The 24,085-nt window shown below is 37.3% G+C and overlaps 1 protein-coding gene across 1 annotated transcript in view; it reads right to left on the bottom strand.

Moving 5' to 3' along the window:
• Positions 1-24,085, bottom strand: part of CPED1 (cadherin like and PC-esterase domain containing 1) — a 101,132-nt gene that overhangs the window by 16,959 nt on the left and 60,088 nt on the right. The window contains exons 17-19 of the mRNA XM_034431067.3: positions 22,149-22,317; positions 926-1,043; positions 48-184 (exon numbers count right to left, since the gene is read on the bottom strand). Coding sequence (XP_034286958.2) covers positions 48-184; positions 926-1,043; positions 22,149-22,317 — 424 coding nt within the window. The remainder of the gene's footprint in view (positions 1-47; positions 185-925; positions 1,044-22,148; positions 22,318-24,085) is intronic.

Here is a 24,085-nt window from a genome sequence, read left to right as displayed (position 1 = left end):
TTTTTTTTTTTAGTATAGATTTTCCTCTTACCGACCTTGTGACTTACCTTTTTTCTTTCTACACACTTTTGGAGTTCTGGTTTATTCAAAACAGGGTACTGACAATTATTTGGCTGCCATGTTATCTGCCTCCAATCACAGGTTCTGTTATCAGAACAACTAAGGCAAGGAACAATCCACTGTCCTGGAAAGTAGATAATAACCATTCTTACATCTCTACTTGGAATTTCTTGACTAGAAATAAATTGGGCAGACATTTATGCCTAGAAATCAAAATACTTTTTCTTTCTCTTGACCCAATATTAAAAGGCAAAAAAAAAATGAACCCAAATGGAGGAGACTTAAGGCAACAAAACAAATCTTTGCTTGACATAGAAATGGTACTTATTTAAATTTACATCTTTCCCTTCCTCCAAGGACATCCAAAATGGACTCAAAAATCATTGGATACAACGATATTCCCTAGGAAACTGTATAGATGTAACTATACTTTCGGATCTAAATTTCTCCAGTCCTTGTCCAGTACTCTAACCACAATGCATCACTTAGCCAAGTGGCAATATCAACTCTGTCTTCATGAACTGACATACAGCATTTTGGAGTTTTAATTGAAAGTTATCTATAGTTTTGCTACCTCTTTTTTTTAAGTTGGTACTGCAATAGACATATGCCATGATTTCCAAAATGCATAGTTTGTGCTCTGCCACTGAGCTAAAATTCCTTTTTCTAAGGCAAATGCATTATTTTAACCATTATTAATTATTCATAATTTAAAGTAGAAGATGATTTAACAAATTAGTTTGGCTCTATTGGGGTTTTTTTTGAGCTTTTTCTTAATTTTCAAGTGGCAGGAGGCAAGGAATCAGCATTCTTGTAAGAAGGTGAGAATATTTTTGAATATGCAAAGAATATATTAAAAACATGCCTTTTACATCCCCCATTTCACATGTCTTCAACTGTGGCTGTGAAACGATAGACAGATATTCAGCAGAGAGAGGCTGCAAACCACAGGATTCCTCAGGATGAATGACTGAGCCACAATCCTGAATTAAAATGTCAAAATACAACTGATCAATATACAGAATATGCTCTATCACAAGTGAACTATAATGGGCAATAATATAACTGAAAAGAACAGTTAAGAGCAGGGAGAAGGAAGATATATTTTATCCATTCCTCAGAATGTTCTGTCTCCAGGTTGCCAAATTTTTCATAGCCTGATTCAGAAGCAGAATACATGTTTTGCAAGTAGAAGATATGAGGCTGAATGTCCAGCATTTTTGTGGGAGGCTTGGAAGGAACCTTCTCTGAAACAGAGAGAAAAAAAACCTTCCAGGTTTTTTTCTTTTTTTTAACTCACTCAATCAATATAAAAGCTCCAACACCTATTTGGCTAAAGATGGTAGGCAAACAAAAACATGAGTGTAAATATCACAGGCAATGATAATTTAGTCACACAATATTTAATGCTTGCTGAAGTTCCTTAGAAGGTGGAGTGCCAATGTAATCCAATAAATGAGTAGGTAAAGAAACCAACATTATTTATTTATAGGCACTAAGCAGTGGTAGACCACAAAGCCTGCCATTGCATGTCTTAACAGAGGCTACTAACTGAAGTTTCCAAGCAGTCTGATATTTTAGTTATATCTAGAATAGAATAACAGAGTTGGAAGGGACCTTGGAGGTCTTCTAGTCCAACCCCCTGCTTAGGCAGGAAACCCTACACCACTTCAGACAAATGGTTATCCAACGTCTTCTTAAAAGATGTTTATAATCTTCTTAAAAGATGTTTATAAAGATGATTATAATCTTCTATAATCTGAAAATTATGTATGTATGTATGTATGTATGTATGTATGTATGTATGTACACTGCTCAAAAAAATAAAGGGAACACAAGCAGAAGACATCCAAGATCCGAATGAATGAAATAGCCGTATTAAACACTTTGTTCATTACATACAGTAGTTTTGTGTTTCCTTTAATTGTTTGAGCTGTATGTAAAGAACAAAGTATTTAATAAGGCTATTTCATTCATTCAGATCTCCGATGTCTTCTGCTTGTGTTCCTTTTATTTTTTTGAGCAGTATATATATATATATGTAACACTATTTCATTCAATTAGGAAAAAATACATTTACCATCTGCAACTGATTGTGCTTCGGAGAAGATCTGCATACGTCATGAAGTCATTTCAACACTCTTGTTTAGTCAGTTCATATCTTTTTTCATACATAACCAAGCTGTGATCAAATGCACTATGAGAAGTATACTAATGAAATTAGTGAGAATGAGCTCATAAAAGTGAAATAAGTATCTCATTGCAAAGAAATAGAAATTCTGAACATATGGATTAGCTCCACTAGAAGAAAGCCATTAATGCAAGAGAACAAATTAAAAGCAAATGCAACCATAATTGGCAGGAAGATACTTAATCTTTTCTTTCTGTATTAGATTAGAAAACCCAGGGAGTTTTCCTAAATGATATTTGTCTCCATCCCACCCTTATAGCCACAAGTCAATTTCTTCCAATATCCCCCCCTCCCAAAACAAAAACCCAAACTTCTGATCAAAGGAAGAGAATGATAACAAATGCACGTAAGAAGCACTTTCAGTTCTATTTTTGTTTGGCCTCTTTTTGAATAGGTGGAAATGTTAGACCTGTGAGACAGTCCCGACAAGAAGCACAACCAGGAATGTTAGCTGTCTTTATTGTAAGGTTATATAATGTATTAAGAGAATCTTGCAAGACTGAAAAAAATCATTCCCCCCCCCCATCCACTTCCTTTTACTCTTGAGAAAAATAGGAAAGGTCCCTTCTGAAATATTTCCCTTCGGTGGTGGGCTGAGACAACTTTTACATGCTGGTTTGCAGCTCTCTTTCTGCCTCCCATGGTCATTCCCACACATCATTACAAGGAAGACTATATGTTTGGTTCAGCAGCAGAAAAAGTAGGAACATAATCCCAAAATACATCCACAGAGGAATGCTGTTAATATAATTTACTTGGACTTCAGTGAGGCATTTGATAAAGTACACCATAACCTACTACTTCAGTGATGGCAAACCTTTTCAGCACTGAGTGCCAAAAAGGGAACACTTCACACGCACTCATCAGGGCCGCGACCAGGAAGAGGAGCTGCCCAAGGGGCATCCCATGTACCGGATAAGGTACTTCTGGTTCAGTTATTATTTATTATAAATTATTTAGCACAAAACTTTCATTAATAAACTTTGCAAGTCAGGAAAAATCATTAGGTTATTCCTAATGAAAAAGAAATGATGGGAAACACAAGTTCTTGGACTGGCATCTACAACTATCCAAAATTGGATGAAAAACAGTGGATTCTGGAATCATGTAAAATCTGGATGATCTAGCTGCTACTGTGTCTTTTTGCACATTGGCACATATTGGAGCGTGATGGAATCCAAAATGCACCAGTTAGTTTCCAATATTTGTGGAAGATTTATGCTTCAAAATCATGTTGTTCATTCTCTGAAATAATACATACACTGCAAATTTCTTATTGTATGCACTAAAAATAGATGGACAAGAAAGTGACATTGTATATTATACACCCCCTCTTGAACAACTTTCTACAAGTTGGAGAGATAGACTACAAAATGTGGAAGAGCATAGTAAAAGACTAAGTGAAATGTAAATACGTTGTAGTTGATACAGCATATAAATACTTAACTAATAACAAGTAAAGAAGTAAAGAAACAATAAAGTGATAAAGTGAAAGTGAAATTAGAAATACAAACAAACTAAAGAAGTAAAACCAAATTATGTCAAATTATGCCAAGAAAACAAAAGTAGACATTAATACAGAAGCAGGAACATTTTAGATTTATTTGGTATATAATATCTCTAGTGAAATTATTTCCTCTATGGATGATGCTTCCATTAAAACAAAAATAATTTGCTGAGTTTAGCCGTGACTTCAGTAAAATTAATGTAATTTATCATATATAAATGCAAAATCAAATGTCTGAGTCTGACATATCATTCATCTATGGTTCACTTACTTGCTATTATTTCCAGAATTAAATAGCGCAAAATATAGCAAAAATGAATTTGAGTTTAGCATGCTGTTTTTCCTATTTCATCCCATAGCTGAATCCTTGCTTCATCCATAAATTATACATTCTTCTTCAACTATAATGCACCCACAACTGGCCAAAGATCAGAAGTTTGGTAGCACCTTTTTGGAATAATGAATTTTGTTAAAATTTATGCTGCTGTGAACTTCTGCTGACTTCATCAGATGTTTCTTCAAATTAAATACTACATTTTAATAAATTTTCTTGGTTGGGAAAGATGCTACAAGACTCCAGATTTTCTGCCACCAGAGACTCCCCTCCTAGTTTCTACAAACTATGATTTTCTCAATTCCTAGTTTAATAATCTGCATAGTATTCTTTGCACAAGGGATTGGCCTCAGTCCATAGATAGACAATGTATAGCCTATAGACAGCAACCATTGTAATTTCTTAATAATTTTGTTGTTGTTGCCGGAGATCTGACTGCTAAAATATGGAGGTGAACCACCAAAAATTAAAAGCATAATCTGAGTTTTTCAAATAAAAGCAAAGAAATAAAGGCATATAAATTCTCAGATCAGCTGAACAATCTAAAAAAGAAAGCTGATTCCTGAAGTCCTGTCCGTTATTCTGCATGTCTTTCTAATCCTTTTAATCTATTTCCCCATGCCTTGCATTGATTGCTGTGCTCACATTAATGGCTGTAACTATTCACTTCACAGTCACTTAAATCCTAGTACTCTCTGATGTTTAGCCAAAGGTGCAACTTGATCCAGAGACTTATTGGAGTTCCTTACACAACACATCCAGGGAATTCTGTATTGCCAGACATCAGGGCTAATAGAACAGCTGACAATTGCAAACTTTTTTTGCATCCTATTCCTTAGGATTTACCTATCATTCTCTGCCGCAGAGTCCGTTTTGAACTGAAAGGATCTTTCTTTGCATTTCGGTTGTGTCATGAATTACGGTATTCTCTATTTTTCCCTTTTTTTTTTTTTTGCTTTTAAAATAATAAAAATAAACAAAACTGTATGATAATTATGATAGAAATACATACATTGTCCAAGAGAAAACACATACATAGAAAGTACTTTTTAAAAAAGTTAAAAGGGTACAAAAATTAAAAACATTTTTGTTTTTATATATCATTGTAGCAATAAATAGTTGCAGTTTATATACTACTAGAGCTCTCATTGTTAGGCTTCTTATGTGAGTAAAATGGTACATCATAGGACAGCCATTTTTGAGCCATGGTACCTCAAATGGGATAATTTACAAAATGTGTACAAGTAACAGGACCCATGACTCCTGAGGAAATGAAATACAGGAAAGTTATGGCTGTTTCAGTGCTGTTGGCTATTGCCGTGCTGCAAATAAATAAATAAGTAAATATACATGAATCCAACAACGAAAATATTTTTTTAATATGCCTCAATACATTTAAGTATATTTGTTTCCCTGTATTAGTGGAATAGCTATGTCAGTTCCAACTTCTGATTTTAGGAATCAGTGTGAAGTTTATTCTAAATGTATTTCAACAAAGACTTATAGCAAACTGTGTCCTATATTACATTTCCTTATCTAGTTTCCAATCCATGCACTTCCTAGTAGGGGATCACTGATGACATAGAACTTATATTTGTTTATGTAAAGCATCAGCTTCAGATTTACTTTTGAAAGCAACTCCCAACCAAATAGGAGAAACAACTCTTGTAGGAACAAATTATTCAGATCAGGGGTTGTTTTTAAATGCTAAAAAGGAAAGATAGGTATCACATCTGTGTCAATAAATTTCCCAAAGCACCTTTTCACTTTCAGGTATAAATTGCTGCTAACATTTTCCAAAACAATGTTGCTAATTTCACCCCCCTCCCAAATGTTTAATTTCCAAAAACAACTTGAAAAGGGTGTGACTGGGACAAAATTCCTGAAGTTTTCATTAGTACATTTTCAATTTGATGAACAAGATTTCATTCTCCATTTTGTATGTTTGTGGATGTATAAAAGCAGAATTGCAGTGAAACTTCATAGGCGAAGTGGAAAATTAATGCATATATTTAGTTACAAAATGGCCAGGGACATGTATTAATGTCTTTTCCTTCATGGTCATTTCTCTTTCATTTTTTCATTTTACAGTTTTCTCTTTATGTTACCTTCCTAGTATCATGCAAATCAAATAAACCTGATTTTAGCATTGGGGTTTTTTAGGTTGGGAAAATATGGCAGGGAGCGAAAGTATAAAGCAATGGACAGATGTAACACAAAGCAGCAATATCAACAGAATTCAGTCTGCCTTCTGCAACAATAAAGCTCAAAACCATCATTAAAATTAATTCTTAGTCAAGCTGAGTTAGAAAAACAAAAGCTTTTTTCACAAAGAAATTCTTCTTTGATAGATGCAAGGTAAAATTGCACTAGTTGTAACATGCAGCAGGTATAGGTAAAAATAAGAAACCCACAACAAAGTTAAGTAGTATATTGATAACAACTAAGATTAAAATAAGAGCCAGAGGATACAAAACAGGAGAATGTTCTCCCACTATTATTCCTATTGAAGCGAATGATAAGACATTCCTTGAGATCATGTCTGTAAATTTGCATGGTTAAGTTCCCAGCTGATTGTGCCTAATACTGCTACTTTTACATAACTATTTCATTTAGCCACCCCTTTCATGCTGTACGTGTTTATCCTGTTCTTTGGAATAAGTATGGTAATCTTTCTTTCAAAGACAACCCATCACAAATCTGCCAATCTCAAGGTTACTGAATGATGAAAAAAATTGTCTAATCATATGTTTGCAGACCACTGCAGCACATGACTTACATTCAGAACCATTTTGGCACGAATACACCTTTGTGGCCTCTGGGTTAATATTATGCTTGGCACAGCTTTTGAGCCAAACTGATAAAATTCTATCTTCCACCCTTAATTTCCCCTGCCTCCTGTTTTCAACAAAATAGGGAAAAGATGCAAAGCATGGCTTTTGGATTTCAATACTATTAGAGCAGCTCTGCAATAAATCACGAGATCAGAAATATCATGAAGAAAGAGGCTGATAGTGGAGAGGTTAGCAATATTCTGAGATGCTAACAGTAACCTTGGAGGTCCTCTAGTCCAACCCCCTGCTCATGCAGGAGACCTGTACTAGGGATTCGAACCGCCAAACTGCCAACCTTTCTGATTGACAAGCTCAGTGTCTTAGCCACTGAGAGCCACCTAGTCATATTATCCAACTGAGTCTCTAAAGGGATGCATTCTAGGGGGGAATGTGCCCTAGTTTGAGCCAATCTGCTTTAAACTTGATTTTTCTATTGCCATCCATCCAGTGCGACAAATGTTGATAGTTTATAAAAATGCAAGATATATGGTGAAATCTGCCAAATTATATCTGGAAATCGACAACATGTGGATTTAAAATGTATAAGATGCCCAAAGGATCTTTTTATCGTTATTTCTTTTTAAAAAGTCAAGGATGCTTATTGTAATGCTAAACTCTTTTAAAAAATAGATCATGTGATCATGCAACATTCATTACACACACACACACACCACACCCAAGGATAGCAACAGAAAGATTTTGGTCTGGCTAGTATTTATCTAAACATTAATTTGGGTAGCGTAGGATTTAGAGTGAAATTCTTTTAAATCCTCATGTAAAACAACATATTTAAGATATGGTGAATCATAATGGTGGAATGCTAATTGTAGTTAACATTCCAACTTTGGTGGCTTCTACTGTGTAACAAAGCAGGAGGTTGCCAATTATCTCAAATATCTATTCTGTTGATGCAATGAAGAAACTATAAGATATACAGGCATCATTATTGAACTGTTGGTATATGTGCATTTATTTGCACAAATATGTACGTATTTCACTGCATATATACTTTAAACACTGAATTTATGGCAAAGGGATATAATAGGAAAGAGAAAAATTGGATGAAGGGGTTATAGGATAGAGACTAGCTTTCTTTCCCTTCATTTCCAATCAGAATCTGGGAGGCATCAGGCATAAGTATTTTACAATAAAAGTTACTGTAGTTACAGAATAGAGTATCCAGCAGCTGAAATGCTACTGAGAGAAATTGGGCAATTTAATGGTTACCTGGATCCTGTAGCTTGCACCCCACCCCAAGTACACTGCAACCCCCCCTCCTGGTACAGAAAAAAGAGGGAAAATATGTACTATAATAAAGATGCTTTCCATTCATAGCAGTTCAAAAACTAACCTTCCCCCCCAAATCATACTGAACAGCCAAATTTTACAGCCCTGTAAACATGCAGCAGGGAGGACCAGTTGCCCACAAAAGGGGAACCACCAATGAGAAGACTCAATTGCAAGTACCCTGTAATCGCAAGTGACTTCCTTGGCAAGGAGATTCTCAAAAGACCTTAAAAGGATGGGATAATATAGCTTAAAAGCATACAAATGAGTCATAAATATATTGGCAAAGGGAAAATAAGTTGTAGGGGCAACTATTAAAAGTAGTGCAATTTTAATGCAATTTATTCACTTCCATGCTACAATAATTGTTGTGCAATAGTTGATTTATCTTATCTATACCCCACATCCTTCAACCCAACAGAGGATTAGTAGAAAATTTATAGTTATTGTAAAATAAATATTACTATGATAATAATTATCCCCAAATGACAAAACAGAGGGATTGCCAAAATATGTTCAGTTCTTCTCTACCTTATTACTATGTTGTTGGTGAGTTTAGATCAGGGATGTCAAACTTGCGGCATCACATTGTCATCATGTGACATATCACAACTTCCCCCCCCCTTGCTAAACTGGGGGTCAGTGTGGCCAGCATGTGACGCATCTGGCCCGCGGGCCCCGAGTTTGACACCCCTGATTTAGTTTTTGATTTCAAGGCATTTAACTTCATCAGTCCCTGCACAAAATAAAACAGGAGTGAATTTCAATCATTTTAATGTTAGCTGGAAGTTATTTAGACAAATCCAATTGGATTTTAACCCTCTCAGAGTAGCTAACCTAGGTTTATCAATGGATGCTTCCATTTGTAAAGTCATAGTTTAACAAATATGGCAGCACTATGAGAAGGTTCCCACCAGTAGAAGGTTTCAAATCCCATCGCTAACAGTTTGCTCGTGGATGCACTTCTTTGCATGCGCAGAGACATCCGGGTGGGTGGGTGTAGCTCCCGCCACCACTACCAGTACTCCCGATCCGGGGCAAACCAGTAGCAACCCACCATTGGTTCCCACATACACATAGATGTTGGTTTGAGTATTTTGATAATCATTTGATTTATTTGCCCTTGATTATTACATTCTTATGAACTGAATCATTTTGGTTTGAAAAGTACATTCAGGTTGATGTGTGAACCAACTTTACAAAACAAGCCCAGTTAGAAAACCAGTTATTAGTACAATTTGTGAAGCCAGTCTCTCAATCTTATGGTAGTTTCTTGCTATCCTTGTTGAATACAATTTCTGTGTTACAAAGTTCATGATATTTCAAGTAATAAATGAAAGCATTATTGTTGTCTTGATCCAGCTGGCACGCTAGTACTACTTCCATTTTATTTCCATTTCATCTTAAAGCGTTCCCTGCGGTTATGCAGCATTGTGAGCATAAGTCACCTTCTTATAGTTATTCAGGTTCATTTGAAATATTCTCTGAACTGAATGAAAAATCTTCAGTAGACTTGCCAGCCTGGTGGAAACAAATCTTCCACTCCTGAAGACACTTCATTAAATCCCTGTTTATTTCAGTTGAATTGCAAAGACCCTTGGTAGTACAGTGGTCTCTAAGGCACCCTGTTATTAAGCTGGTTATTAAGAACAGCTGCCTGCGACTTCCTGTTTGCTGCTGGCCGCCGCCAGACGTTCCTTTGGGATCGTCAGCTTCCACTGCCTGTCAGAGCCGCCTTCACAACGGAACGGCGGCTCGAAAAAACTCCGTTCCCATGAGGAAACGGAGATAGAGCCGGCAGGGGTGGGTAGAACTCTCTGCAGAGTCCCAAAAGTTTTTCGTTTACTTTTGGGATGGAGCGGATGAGATGCCCCATATCCCCAGCCGCTGCTCCGGGCTTTGGGAGACCTCTGCTAATGCAGAGCCAGGCGTCAAAAGCAAGCCTGTGAATTTGACAGATTACTCAAAGAAAATGTGAGCTGGACCTGTAATACTGAAGCGCAAGTATTTTACTTATCTTTTAAAAATTACTTAAGAGAATAGAGGAAGAGAAAGAGGAAAAAAGTTTCTTTTTAAAATGGCGTCTGCCGCGGCTGGAGAAGAGTTTGAGAGGGAAAGTTCTTCCGTTTTTTATTATTACAATGTAGCGGAATAAATACCACTGGCTACATTTGTAGACAAAACTCCGCTCCTGTTTTTGTTTTTCTCTTTTTTCCCTGGAGGCTTGAGTGTTGCTGGCTGGAAGTTTTTGTCTTGTTTTTTTTTTTTCTTCTTCTAACAAAGCCTGCTTAGGCGGAAACATGGCACTGAGGCTTGTGAAGTCAGACAAACAAATAGGTGGGGGGGATTCCCCCACTAAGAATTTAAAGGAACAGGTTTTAACTCTTCAGTCCCAGAAACCTGATTTTAATATAATAGAATTTCTCTTAGAGGAGATTGAAAGAAGGGATGAGATTGTGAATCAGCAACTTGAAAAATTTAAGCAGGAAACTAAGGAATTGGTGAAATCCAAGTTTGACTTTTTGCAGCAAAAAATTTTAAAATTGTCAGAATTCATGATTCGGTTGGATACAAATACTAATTTACTAGAGTCAAAAATGGATGAAATTCAAGATAAATTGGACAATAGAATTCAAAAAATTGAAAATGATTTGTTAAATATTCAGGATTATAGTTCAGAAGAAAAATTTAAAATGGATGCTGACCAAAAGTCTGGTAATGTAGAATATCTGGAACAGAGGATTCAAAAAGAGGTTTTAAAGATACAATATAATTTCACAGAATATGCAATAAGACTTAGAGGTTTGCAGGAAAATAACAGAGATGACTTAAGGAAAATATCTTCTGAATTTCTAGCTGGGATTTTAAAGATTCAACCTGAGGAAGTGTTTTGTAGGATTGACAGAGCTTATCGAATAAACTCCTGGACTGCCAAGCAAAGGCAATTGCCTAGAGATGTGGTAATCTATTTTTCAGATAAAGAAATTAGGAATAAAATTGTGCAAAATTCCTTCAATTCTAATTTGCAATTGTATGGAAGAAAGATTTGGATTTACAAGGAACTCCCACCTAAGATACTAATGGAAAGGAAGAAATTTGGCTTTCTGGTGTCTGAGTTAAAAAGGAGAAATATTCAATTCCGGTGGGACGTCCCAGTTGGTATTATATTGAGATATCAAGGAGAAAGATACCAGTTAAATACTGTTGAAAGGGCGGAAGAATTTTATCAAAATAGGTTGAAAATGAATTTAACGTCTTCAGATATAATACAGGATAAGCAGAAGGAGCTGGAACTAAAGACAGAGACTGTACCAGATAAATTGCCTTTGGATTTATCGGATACCCCAGCTGGATTATCTACAAATTTGAGAGAAGTGCCATCTGATTTTAATGTGATGACTTATCAAGGCAAGGACAAGCATGGAAACCAATTAGAGGATATACAAGGGATAAAAAAGAAATGCGAGACACAAAAAATTAGGATGGAGGTCAAACCCACAAAAAGAAAACAAAAAAAGAAATAGGTTGTACAAAAATAGAAATTTCTAACCCAAGCAACAGTGAAGCCAGTGATTTTAAAATATGAATGATTATGTGAAAACATAGAGGAGGCGACATATTGGTCAATATCATCCTGAGGATAGTGGCAGATCTCTGCATTGCCGTAATTTTGGGACATGGAAAGAGCCTCAAATTGATGGTTTTGAATTATCTACTTTGAAACTTCTTTTTGTGTTGATAAATATATTATAATTATCTTGAATTATAAGGCAAGAGAATCACATTGGGACATGCAGAAGATCGGGTTGTTACCCAATACGATGATGGAAATTAATAATCCTGATGAAACCCACAATTATTATTATATGGAATACAATTATAATGTCACTCGGGTGGTTGTTTTTACTTTTATATATATAAGAAGATGTTTACTACTGATGGGGGCAGATATGATTGGAGATCTTGAATAAACTGTTGCATCCGCAAGCTATGTCACCCTATTATGGATGTTGGTTTTAACAATCCAGTGGAAAGACTTCAAGAAGATATTATATGGACTATAAATTTAAAGTTATTGTCTTTTCTTTTTTTATTTAGATATAATGGAATATATATATATATATATATTTAAGTAGTGTGGGCAGTGAATTAAAGATATCAAGAATTGTTGTGTATGGTAAATTTGTAAGACAGTGGGTGAATAAGCTAGCTACAGACTGATTAGTTTAAGAAAAGGGATTTTTAAGTGATACATTTAGGGGAGTGGAGGAAATGGATAGAGTGGAATAAATGTTAAATTAGATTTTATGGGGAGCCCGCTTTGAAATGTTATTAAAGTAGGACTTATTGTATAGTTTTAAAGTGGAAGGTGGTTTTGAATTGTTGCAATAATGCATAGATATAAAACACTATTATGCTAAATTAGAGTTATTTTATAATAGTTATAGTATAATGTGTTTGTTTTTTTTTGTTTTTTTTTTTCTCTTCTTCTTTTCTGAAATGTATGGATAAAGGGGGATTTATAATACTTTTAGTAAGTAAAGGTCAGTATTTTGAGGAGGGAGTAAGTAATCTGTTATGAATTAGGGTTTTTTTTTGTTACGAAGAAGTCACAGGGGGGGAAGGGTGGGGAGGGGGGGTTAGGGAGGAGGGGGAGGGGGGGGAAAAAGGGGGAAAAATTTGTATTTGAAAACCTTTTCAATAAAAAAAAAATAAAATAAAATAAAAAAAAAAAAAAAAAAAAGAACAGCTGCCTGCAATTACTGCAGGTTCGAATCTCGCCAAGGCTCAAGGTTGATTCAGCCTTCCATCCTTTCTAAGGTAGGTAAATTGAGGACTCAGTTGTGGGGGCAATAAGCTGACTTTGTATAAATATATAAAAGAATGAAGGCTATTGCTTAGCGCATTGTAAACCGCCCTGAGTCTCTGGAGAAGGGCGGCATATAAATCAATTTTTTTTAAAAAAGGAATACATTTAGGATTTGTTTTTATTATTATTATTATTGGTAAGAAAAGCCCAAATAAATCATTTGACTGAGTTCAGAATGGTTCATTTTTCTCTCATACTGAATGTGGTTTATAATGCTGTTCTAATATTATTCATATTATTTAGCACCAAGGAAGGACATGCTTGTCATGACTTTCTACATTTTTCCAAACAAAGGAATTTGAGAGAAAGGGTTGGGTTACTTCTTCCCCATTTGCAGTGGTCCAAATTTAGAGAAGGCTCTGCACGCATGGAAAACAATCTTGAAGTGATGCTGCATAGAATGGTTCTTACATACAGTACACTTGGTGCTTTAGATTACCGGCTTTTAAATAGTAATTTTTTTTCCTTTCATCATTCCAATGAGTTGCTAGTAGGAAGTTTTCTATTATTCTACTGTCATATCTCTCTCCCTCCCTCCCCCACATTTTTCTCTGTTCTCTTATTTCATGACCCTGACCTAATCTCGCTATTGTTCCTATTAACAAGTTTAAGCAAGCGAACTTCAAACAGCCAAGGAACAGGTTACAAGCTTTAATGGGCACACAGATAATCATCTAAATTACATTTCTAGGACTGATGGACCAGACAAGCTTAGAGAGTAACTTTACTAGTTTTCACTGTTAATCAAAATGCATTGTGTATCTCAGGGAATATCAGCCTTGCCCCTCTGTCTGAAGGGCTGGGCAATACTGATTAACAAAGGCAGCTGCATTAGCTTTCATCTCTCCTGAATTTTGCTCAAGAGGCCCAAGTGACATGAAAGGCAAATGTGACCACAGCTCAAACACCAAACGCTCATCACTGGGATATTATCCACCCTTGGCTTGCAGATAACTCTACTCAGCAAAACAGTTGTTGCCAATTTTCATGATCTGTTAACACTTAGGAACTTCATATGGTGACATATCCTCTTTCACCTTTATTGGGTGTATTGTCAAGGGGGAAGTGGAATGAGCGACTTCACATTGTCTGTGGAGTTCAAGAGTGATGGCTTGGGAGAGGCTCAAAAGGTTTCAGTGAATGCATGTTCTAATTAACAGATAGGGCTTCATTTCAAAAGAGAAGAGACAACCCATGCTTGGTTCGATAAATGAAATTAATACTTGTACAAATGATCAAATGTCACTTTTTCTTGCAAATGCAAAGCTTCTTAGAAGTCTTAAAGAAATACATACATAATATTGCACATAGAGGCCCAAATATCTAGACTTAATATTTTATGTGAACCTCACCTAACATTTCAACAAAAGTTCAGAGAGATGTCTTTAACTGATACTTTGCAAACAATGGTTTATCTTGAAATAATCATTTTTTTTCCCAAATATCATTTAGCTTTAACGTCATGGAAAAGCTCATACCTGTCAGTGTTTTTTAATGCTATGAATAACATAATGTTTGGGCTTAAGTAAAGAGGGGATGATATAGAAAAAGTTTATAATCTGATAATCCTCAGGGATCTACTAATCTTCTTCATAGATGATCTCATGCCATTCATTACTCAAAATATGGATCTAATAATTGACCAGATAGGATGATTGATTTAACAATGAAATACGTGCAGCAAAATCAATGCTCAAATTACAGAAGAGAAGAGAATCATCTTTTGTAAAATCTGCTTAGATTTTAGAAGGCTCAAGGGGACCGTGTTTGGGCTAAAATGGAGAAGACACATTTTATGGATCTAATTAAAGCCTCTTCTTAAACTTCATCATCTAAGTACTGGTAGGAATGTCCTACCTTTCTCAATCGTCTGGCATGCCTTTGACAATCTGGCAATGTGTATGGTTATGGCTCATTAAAACATGACTAATATTGGGGTTATTGTATATGGGCTGCAAAAGGTTTGACAATCACTAGATGATGACAAAGATATTTGTGGAACCCAAAGGCATGGTAGCCCTACCTAATTCTGTAATGACTTCCTGGATTTTTGCCTCTACTTTTCAGATACTATGAATTTACAACATACTGCATGTTAATTCAAGCATACAAAAATTATGTTAGGTACCTTTTAAATGTATTGACTTTACTTTGCTATGCTGTCTATGTAGCTATATTTGGGAAAGCCATGGTTCACATGATGAGATCAATCAAGATCTCATCTTGATTGATCTCTCATTGTTCTATCTTTTGATCTCACATTGTTCTATCTTTGCTACTATAGTTTCAACCAGCTTGATTTTTTAGTTGGCTCCTAATATAAGCTCTACACCAAAAATAAGGTCTTCATAATCTGGGGGGAGGGGCGTGGCCAGCACCAGAGATGGTGAGGGGGGCCAACAGTGTCCTGCAGCAGCCGCTGCCTGTACAATGCAGGTGAGTTGATTACCAGTCCAAACAGCAGGCAGAGGCAGAAGCACGCAATCTGGATGTGCCGCGTGGGTTGAATGAAAGCTGAGAGATGGTGGGCTGGAGCGAGCAGGCAGCTGCAGAAAGCTCATCGTTGTATGGTAGCACTGACAGCAGATGGAGACAGAGGCACCACGTGGGCCACAGGCAAGCCGAGAGATGTGAATATGAGCCTCCCATGGTCACCTGCCCACTCCATCCCACCATCTCTTGGCTTGCCTGCAGCCCTCGCAGCATGTCTGGATTTTGTGCTTACCCCCTCCCCCTGCACCTCTGCCTCCATCTTTTGCCATGCCTTTGCATGCAGCTGAGCCTCCCACAACTACTCACACACTCTGGCCCACCAACTCTCAGCTTTCCTGTAATCCATCTGGATTTTGTGCCTTCCCCCCACGCTTCTGCCTCCATCTGTGCTTAGACAGGTAATCAACTCACCTGTGTTGCACAGGCTGTGCAGCCCCCTAGTCCACTGACCAAGGGGCAAGTGGGCTGCAGTGCTGCCAGACATCGGCCCCAGTGTGCTTGCCACCTTTTATGCACATGCCTGGGGGGGGGGGAATTGGGCTCCCAGCCAGGGTGATCATCCTGAAATCATGTTTCCCCGGAAATAAGCCCTAATGCTTATTTTGGAACCCCCAAAATATATTTTCGGGGAAACACAGAGGTAGTATAAATATACTACACATTATTTTGCTATTCTCATGTTTCATTCCACAAAGAAAAAAATCAGAAAGTCTTTAGGCACTTCTCTGACATCATTTGGATAAATGCAGAATGAGATCACAACTAATTATGATCACCTGACCAAATCTATTCTTTTTTAAAGTAGGAAAATCTAAAAGATATACTAAAAGTAGGAAAGAGGTTTAAAGAGAATTTAAAAAGGCTAAATGGTGCACAGAGTCTCTAAATTCTTAATGAAAATAACTGGTTGATTCAATTTCATTCATTTTCACTGAAAGGTCTGATATGGCTCAGGCACTGGGAGATGATTACAGCAAAAATACACAAGGATAAATTGAAAAAATAAATAAATTGCCGTATAAATAACAATGTTTGAAAGAATGAAGAAAAAAATCCAGAAACATGTCAGATTAATTATTTAATCCAGGATATTTCTCCACTGATGCAATTTACTTATTTCATTAAATAAGATTTTGTGTCATTCTGTTGGATTTATGTTTTTTCTTTGGAGCTATGGTATTGCCTAATGTCTATTTTATCCACAATAGCACTTTTAAAACAAGCAGCACCATTTAGTAAAAGGAATAGTGAAGAAGCAATTAACACAGCCTAGTAAAAACTATTTAATTTACAGTACAGTGTGTGCTGCTTCAGCTTCGCCTTATTCGCTTAATTTTGTTGCTTTCTTCTTTTCAGATCCCTTATAATAGCAATAGCACTTAAGACTTATATTCTACTTTACAGCCTTCTCTAAGCAGTTTACAGAATCAGCATATTGCCCCCAACAATTTGGTTCCTCATTTGGAACCGTTCTGCGGTGGTTCTCCTCCTACCTCTCTGACCGGTCGCAATCTGTGTTGACAGGGGGGCAGCGGTCGACCCCGAGGCACCTTGCTTGTGGGGTGCCAGAAGGGTCGGTCCTCTCACCCCTTCTGTTCAACATTTATGTAAAGCCGCTGGGTGAGATCATCCGTGGCTTCGGGGTGGAGTTCCATCAGTACGCTGATGACACCCAGCTGTACATCTCCACCCCAGGCCACCCCAATGATGCCCTTGAAGTAATGTCCCAGTGCCTGGAGGCCGTGCGGGCCTGGATGGGGAGAAACAGGCTCTGACTCAACCCCTCCAAGACCGAGTGGCTGTGGCTTCCGGCGTCCCGATATAGCCAGCTGATGCCATCGCTGGCTATTGGGGGTGAATCACTCGCCCCCACGGAGAGGGCTCGTAACTTGGGCGTCCTCCTGGATGCACGGCTGTCTTTAGAAGATCATTTGATGGCCGTGGCCAGGGGGGCTTTCTATCAGGTTCGCCTGATAGGCCAGTTGCGCCCCTTTCTAGATCGGGACTCCCTACGCACAGTCACTCAGGCACTCGTCACTTCCCGCCTGGACTACTGCAATGCTCTCTACATGGGGCTCCCCCTGGGGTGCACCCGGAGGCTCCAGCTGGTCCAGAATGCGGCCGCGCGGGGGATTATGGGGGCGACGAGGCGCTCCCATGTGACACCTCTCCTGCGCGAGCTGCACTGGCTCCCGGTGGTCTTCCGGGTGCGCTTCAAGGTGTTGGTGACCACCTTTAAAGCGCTCCATGGCTTAGGGCCGGGGTACTTACAAGACCGCCTTCTGCCACCAATAGCCTCCCACCGGCCAGTACGCTCACACAGAGTGGGCCTCCTCAGGGTGCCGTCCGCCAGACAATGTTGGCTGGCGACCCCCAGGGGGAGAGCCTTCTCTGTGGTGGCGCCCACCCTCTGGAACAACCTCCCCCCAGAGTTACGTATAATAACAGACCTCCGGATTTTTCGTCGGGCCCTGAAAACCCATTTATTTCAACTAGCTGGGCTGGCTTGAGTCAAATTTTAAATTGATTTTAAATTGGAATTGTTTTAATTACGGCCAAAATATTTAATTATTTTAATCAGTTTTTAGATTTTGTATGTTTTGTATGTTTGTCTTGTTTTTACTTTGGCTGTGCACCGCCCTGAGTCCTATATTGGAGAAGGGCGGTATAGAAATTTAAACAAATAAATAAAATAAATAAATTTTACCGACCTCGGAAGGATGGAAGGCTGAGTCAACCTTGAGCCTGGTGAGATTCAATCTGCCAAACTGCAGGCAGCCAGCAGTCAGCAGAAGTAGCCTGCAGTACTGCACTCTAACCACTCTGCCATCGCAGCTCATGATTTCATCTTGAAAAGAAAGTATTATTGATTGTCTTATTTTCTTTGTTAAAGCCATCTTAATATCAACCTAGTGAAACCAATATACCAGATAGCTAAAAATGGCTCTATTGGGATTTGACTGGACATCAATCCAATGGTCATTCTCATGCTAGCCAGATGTCAGAACCGCTTTAATTGAGCTTCTTTTGGAAGAACTTTTAGTAAAGGGCCATCTGAGTCCCAGGAGAAAAAAATAATTAATAGGAAAAGACTATTTTCTTAGACTCCCCCCATCCCCAAATTTCATATAGCAGGCAGTGTCTTTGCATCTCCAATTTGGGCAGATGTTCTGGACAGATCAGTTGCATTTGAAGCTGCAGTCCTGAAAGTATCTAGGTCCATGATGACGAATCTATGGCATGCGTGCCACAGGTGGCACGCAGCACCTTCTCTGATGGCACGTGAGCCGTCACCCCAGTTCAGCTCTGCTGAGCATGCGCGTGCACCTCCCGCCGGCCAGCTGGTCTTCAGGTCTCTGCCGCACATAAGCGGGGTGTGGGGGGTGTGAGGGGGGGCACTTGTGGGGGGTGCACACACATTGCATTTTAGGAATTCGGGGTGTGGGTGCACATTGTGCGCTTTGGGCACTTGGTTTGGAAAAGGTTAGCCATCACTGATCTAGGTGTTATGCCTGCAGGGCTTTATAACTGATGACCAGCACACTGAACTTAGAAACCTTCTGAAAATTAACATGGTGTTATAGCATTCTATCACTTCTTACTTATCAGTGAAGGGAAAGAGGCATTTTGTGCCAATTGCAACTTCTGGTAGTCTTCAAAAGCAGCCCCGTGCAAAGTGCATTTTAATAATCCAGCCTAGAGGTGATAAGGACGAGAGTGACTGTTGCCATGTATTTTTAGATGGAAAAGTTCTTATTCCATTCTTCATCTTAGTTCTGTCATATAAACCGTCACTGAAACAAAAAGCCTAATTGGTTAATAGAATTGACTGCAATTAATTGTTACTTTTTAAATAAAAAACAAAAACAAATCAAGTTAATATTTCTGAAGGGCAGGTTCAGGCTGCCTAGATCAAGGCTTTAACAGATCTGTTTCTAACATGATCAGTACCACTTTTTGTGAAATTCTGATGCTTCAGTAGTGGGCTGAGCCAATCATCCTTTTTCTTTTGTATGGTCTCATTGCACTATCCTTACTTCCAATCTGAACCAAAAAAAGAATTTTCTCAATTTCAAAGGTAGAATAGAAAAACAATTATGGTTGTAATACCTGATGATGTGGAAGGAGTGAAAATCTTCAATGAATTACTTTTTTTTCAGATAATCAATTAAACACTGCACTACTGTTATAAAGCTATAACAGTATATTTATAATATGTTATAAAGTACACTATATAACGAAAACATAACATATAATATTTTCTAGAAATGGAATTATGTTGCTGATGATTTAACATCTTTAATACATTTTCCTAATGTGTATTTTTCCACTTTATATATCTATATAGTGATATATGGCTTTTCAAGTCGTGGTAAAATATTTTGGATTTCTAATTTTATTTGATCTACGTTCCATTTTGTTTGTCTGCTACAGGAAAAAATGATTTTTAAAAATTCATTTCATTTTATGAAATGAAATTCATTATTGCATAATTTTATTTGGTAGGTATCACATAATTCAGGATAAGTGTTAGTTATTCTAGGGTAATGTGTTGAAAATAATTTCATTTTTCTCATAGCAAAGGGATCTGAATTGACTAGTCTTATTAAACTTGTTAATTCTAAAACTACTTGTTATGTTATTTAATTCTATAGACATTGAACTTAAGTTATAATTGTATCTTTTATATCTTATTGACGCTAGAAGGTGCATTTTAAATACAATCAAACTAATATTAGTCAAACATAAATCCATAACCTCTTCATTACAAGGAAAAGTACTCTTATTCTATGCTATAATACAAACAATGAAAATTTCAGCTGCTTAGGATGCCATCATGGCTCAAACCTTTATCCTTGATAATTTGCTCTTAATGATGCTATTGGGAAAAAATGAAATAATAATAGTTTTGTACTTTTAAGAGTTGCACAGCTTTGGGACTATATACTACTTTTCTGAGTAGCCTTGAACTTAATCCAGGGTTAGTCAAACACATGAGAATTATTGGCAGCCTGGAAACTACCCGGTTTTTTTCTTTGTATTGTATCCTTCATCATGATATCAGCTTGCACTGAAACTTGATTATCCTAACAGGATTAGACATGAAAGAAAAGAGTCTCAGGATTGGGCTTTCAACTGAAACCCCACTGTGAGAAAGACCACACCACTGTCTTTGACCTTTTCTCTCCAATGCACAAGTCCAGTTGTGCCTAATCAAATGTCTAAAGAAGATCTCAGGCAGTTTGCTCTGTTTTTCCTTTGGCTCCTAGAACAGGTGTCTAGTTACTAAAAAGAAAAAAAAAACCATGGAAGTCTCTGATCTCTGGCATAGGCAAATTCAGCCAGCAGTAGTAATGTAATTTAGGACAAAGAAAAAAAAATACTGTCACCATAAAAAGTCAGTCTATGAAGATTTTTTTAAAAAGAAAATACAGACTGCTTTTGCAAACTCCTATTTGAAATGAAGTGAAATAAAATCCTCCTTTGATTATGTTAGAGATGGGTTGGATGGTCTTTGAAAGATGTTAGAGATGGGTTGGATGGTCTTTGAAAGATCATTTGCATTATCAGAAAGTACAGGCTGGTGAACCCAAAGGCTGAGTCTCGCCCTGTGGATTTTTCTTTTAAATTCCCCACCCACCTTCAAATAGAAAGTTAGTATCGCACATACTTTACAGAATTCTTCTTTTTCAAAGCAATTTACAGTGTGACATGGGAGCTTAACTTTGAAGGAATGAAACCCGCAAATTCCATTTGGTACATGGAGATAGTGGCACAGTTAAAGTTACTTGACTGATGTTCAAAGGCAAGCCCATCTCCTTAGGTCATGGGAATGGGATGCATTTTGAACAACTAAGGTACTGAATAAAGAACCCTGTGAAGACTCTGGCATGTGTCAGCAACATGGAATGGATTGCTTAGGGCTGCCATAGGCAATAAAGTCTGGTAGCCAGTTAGTTGTCAGGTAGATAGGACCAATCTCCATTCTGGTCTGGACTGAACTTGTTGGTTCAATCCATCCATACATTTTTATCTATTTTATCTACTAGCTTTCATTCTAAAATATCTTCCTTACCTTGAACAATTATAATGAATAAAGCCATTTCAACTGCAAAGTCATCCTTTCAATCCAAAGTCACATACACCACAGAAATAGGTAGGAACACATTTTTGTAATTTGGTAATGGTTAAATTAGATGATTAAAAACTATCTGTGTTGAGAGTTTAAACTATTGCTATACCTAGTTTTATATTAACTTCCTGGATTTTCGCCTGTACTTTTCAGATTCTATGATGTGAACCAAGGACATTCTAATTGCAAAGCATGTATTCTATTAGGAACCCATGAAGCTTTGTAGCAAATGGTCACCTCCACAAGAGCTTGCAAGAGTAGAAAATCTGGACTGACTAAAATAACAGAAGCAAGTAAGAACACAATAAAAAAGGTATTAAACTCCCACAAACTATTGATTTCCTTCACTGTTGATGAATAAATTACATGTTGCATGGGTAAAACATTTGTTTGCTAACTGTATTTAAACATTTGTTTGCTAACTGTATTTAGAAAGTACCTGTATAAAACCACACAGCATGAAATCATCAAATAATGGTAAGCTTGGACGGTCTTCACGAAAAATGATGATTTTGTAGATGCTCACAATCTCATTGACTGATTGAGACTTGTCTGTTACTACAATAATTACTATGTTTATACCTAATCCAAGTGGGTAATGTGCAGAGCTGTTAGAATAGAAGGAGAATGCAATAACAATAGAACATTAATGAAATAATGAGTAATCTGTACATTTTATCATAGACTAAAATATTCAAAAAGTATTTTTACAGCTGTAAAGGAGAGAATAAATTCTTTGCAATGATACACTGTACTATCTTTCTGTTGTGTTTCCTTTCTGATATTTCCAAATGTCTTAATGTATAAATACTATGTCAAGCTCAATGTGCTTATCAGAAAAAGCAAGGCATATAAACTGCAGGAGGAAAAATGCATATTAGAACCATTCACGAAGCCTTAGATATATCTGTTATATTGTTCTGTTATAGAGTTGTGATATCTGCATAGTTCTTTGACTTGTATCTAGTTGAGTAGAAACTTCCAAACACTTGGAATCTGGACTTTATCAGGGTCTCAATTGCAGACTTCCTTGCTGAACATGGAGAAACTGCAATTTTTTTAAAACAGAACTATATATTCAGACAAAATACAGGTCATTGTTGACTTACAACATTTCATCTAGTAACTAGTTACAACAGCACTGAAAAAAGTAACTTATGACTATTTTTCACACTTATGACCGTTGCAACTTCCCTATGGTCATGGGATCAAAATTCAGATGCTTGGCAACTGGTTCATATTTATGATGGTTGCAATGTCCTGGGCTCATGTGATCACCTTTTGCAACCTTTTGACAAGCAAAGTCAATGAGAAAGGCAGATTCACTTAACAACCATGTTACTAACTTAACAATTGCAGTGATTCACTTAACAACTGTGACGAGAAAGATTGCAAAATGGGGCAAAACTCACTTAACAAATGTTTCACTTAGCAACATACATTTTGGGCTGAATTGTGGTTGTAACTCGAGGACTACCTGTAGCTAAATAAAATTATAAACCCTCTCCTTCCTTATTGTTCCAGTGTGCTCATAAAGTTCGAATGTTGTACCATTTTCTTTAACTATAGTAGATAAAAGCTACTTTGTTGAGACTAGGATCAGTTGGACTTCAATTTTCATCAGTTACCTGTCCTATTAGAAACCTTGTACCTCTAAACTTTCTATCCTAATGGTGAGGGAAAGAAGAAGTAAGTATGATATCCTTTCTGTAGAAAGCAGGCAAAATGAAAGAATCTAATCTAATCTAATGGAAGAAAGGAACTCTATCCCTTATGCCCCTCACAGTCAATAGAATATATGGTGCAAACAGTTAATGCTTCCACATCTGAAACAAATTTGCCAAATAAAAGAAAGTAGTTTCTTGTTGTTTAATATCAGGTGCTTATCTTCTTTCCACAGAGCAATCTTTTAGCAACTGATGATAGCAATTAACTGCAGAGATGCGGGTGTAGAAGCCTCTCTCATTAAATGGATTTGTTGGATGAGGTCTTGGAGGGAAGAAGGGACACAGTACAATTGCTGTGCTTTAGTAGGGGATTGTGCTGCTTGTGAAGCAGTGTCAAAACACTGCTCGGCATGCATCTTCATGGAAGCTTTGCACAAGTTTAATCCATACATGATACAGCAAGCCACACAAACGCTACAAATATAAGGCTTTGTACTCAAACACAGGAATCTGGTTTCTGCTCATTTCATGGCTAGAAATACAGAAGTGCCTGCACAGAGTTTACCTATGCATGGAGATGCAACTAGTTCTGTAAATTTGCCAAAATTGGGCCATTTCTCTTTCTCTTAGGAATGTTCACACATGCATATTCGTGTTACATCCAAAGCTATGAAGACACGGCAAGACAGTATCTTAAAAGGGTACAATA

This window comes from Pantherophis guttatus, chromosome 7 (genome assembly GCF_059756535.1).
Source record: "Pantherophis guttatus breed Tessera chromosome 7, ASM5975653v1, whole genome shotgun sequence".
NCBI classification, from domain to species: Eukaryota; Metazoa; Chordata; class Lepidosauria; order Squamata; family Colubridae; genus Pantherophis; species Pantherophis guttatus.
This window is presented reverse-complemented; position numbering and strand designations above follow the sequence as displayed.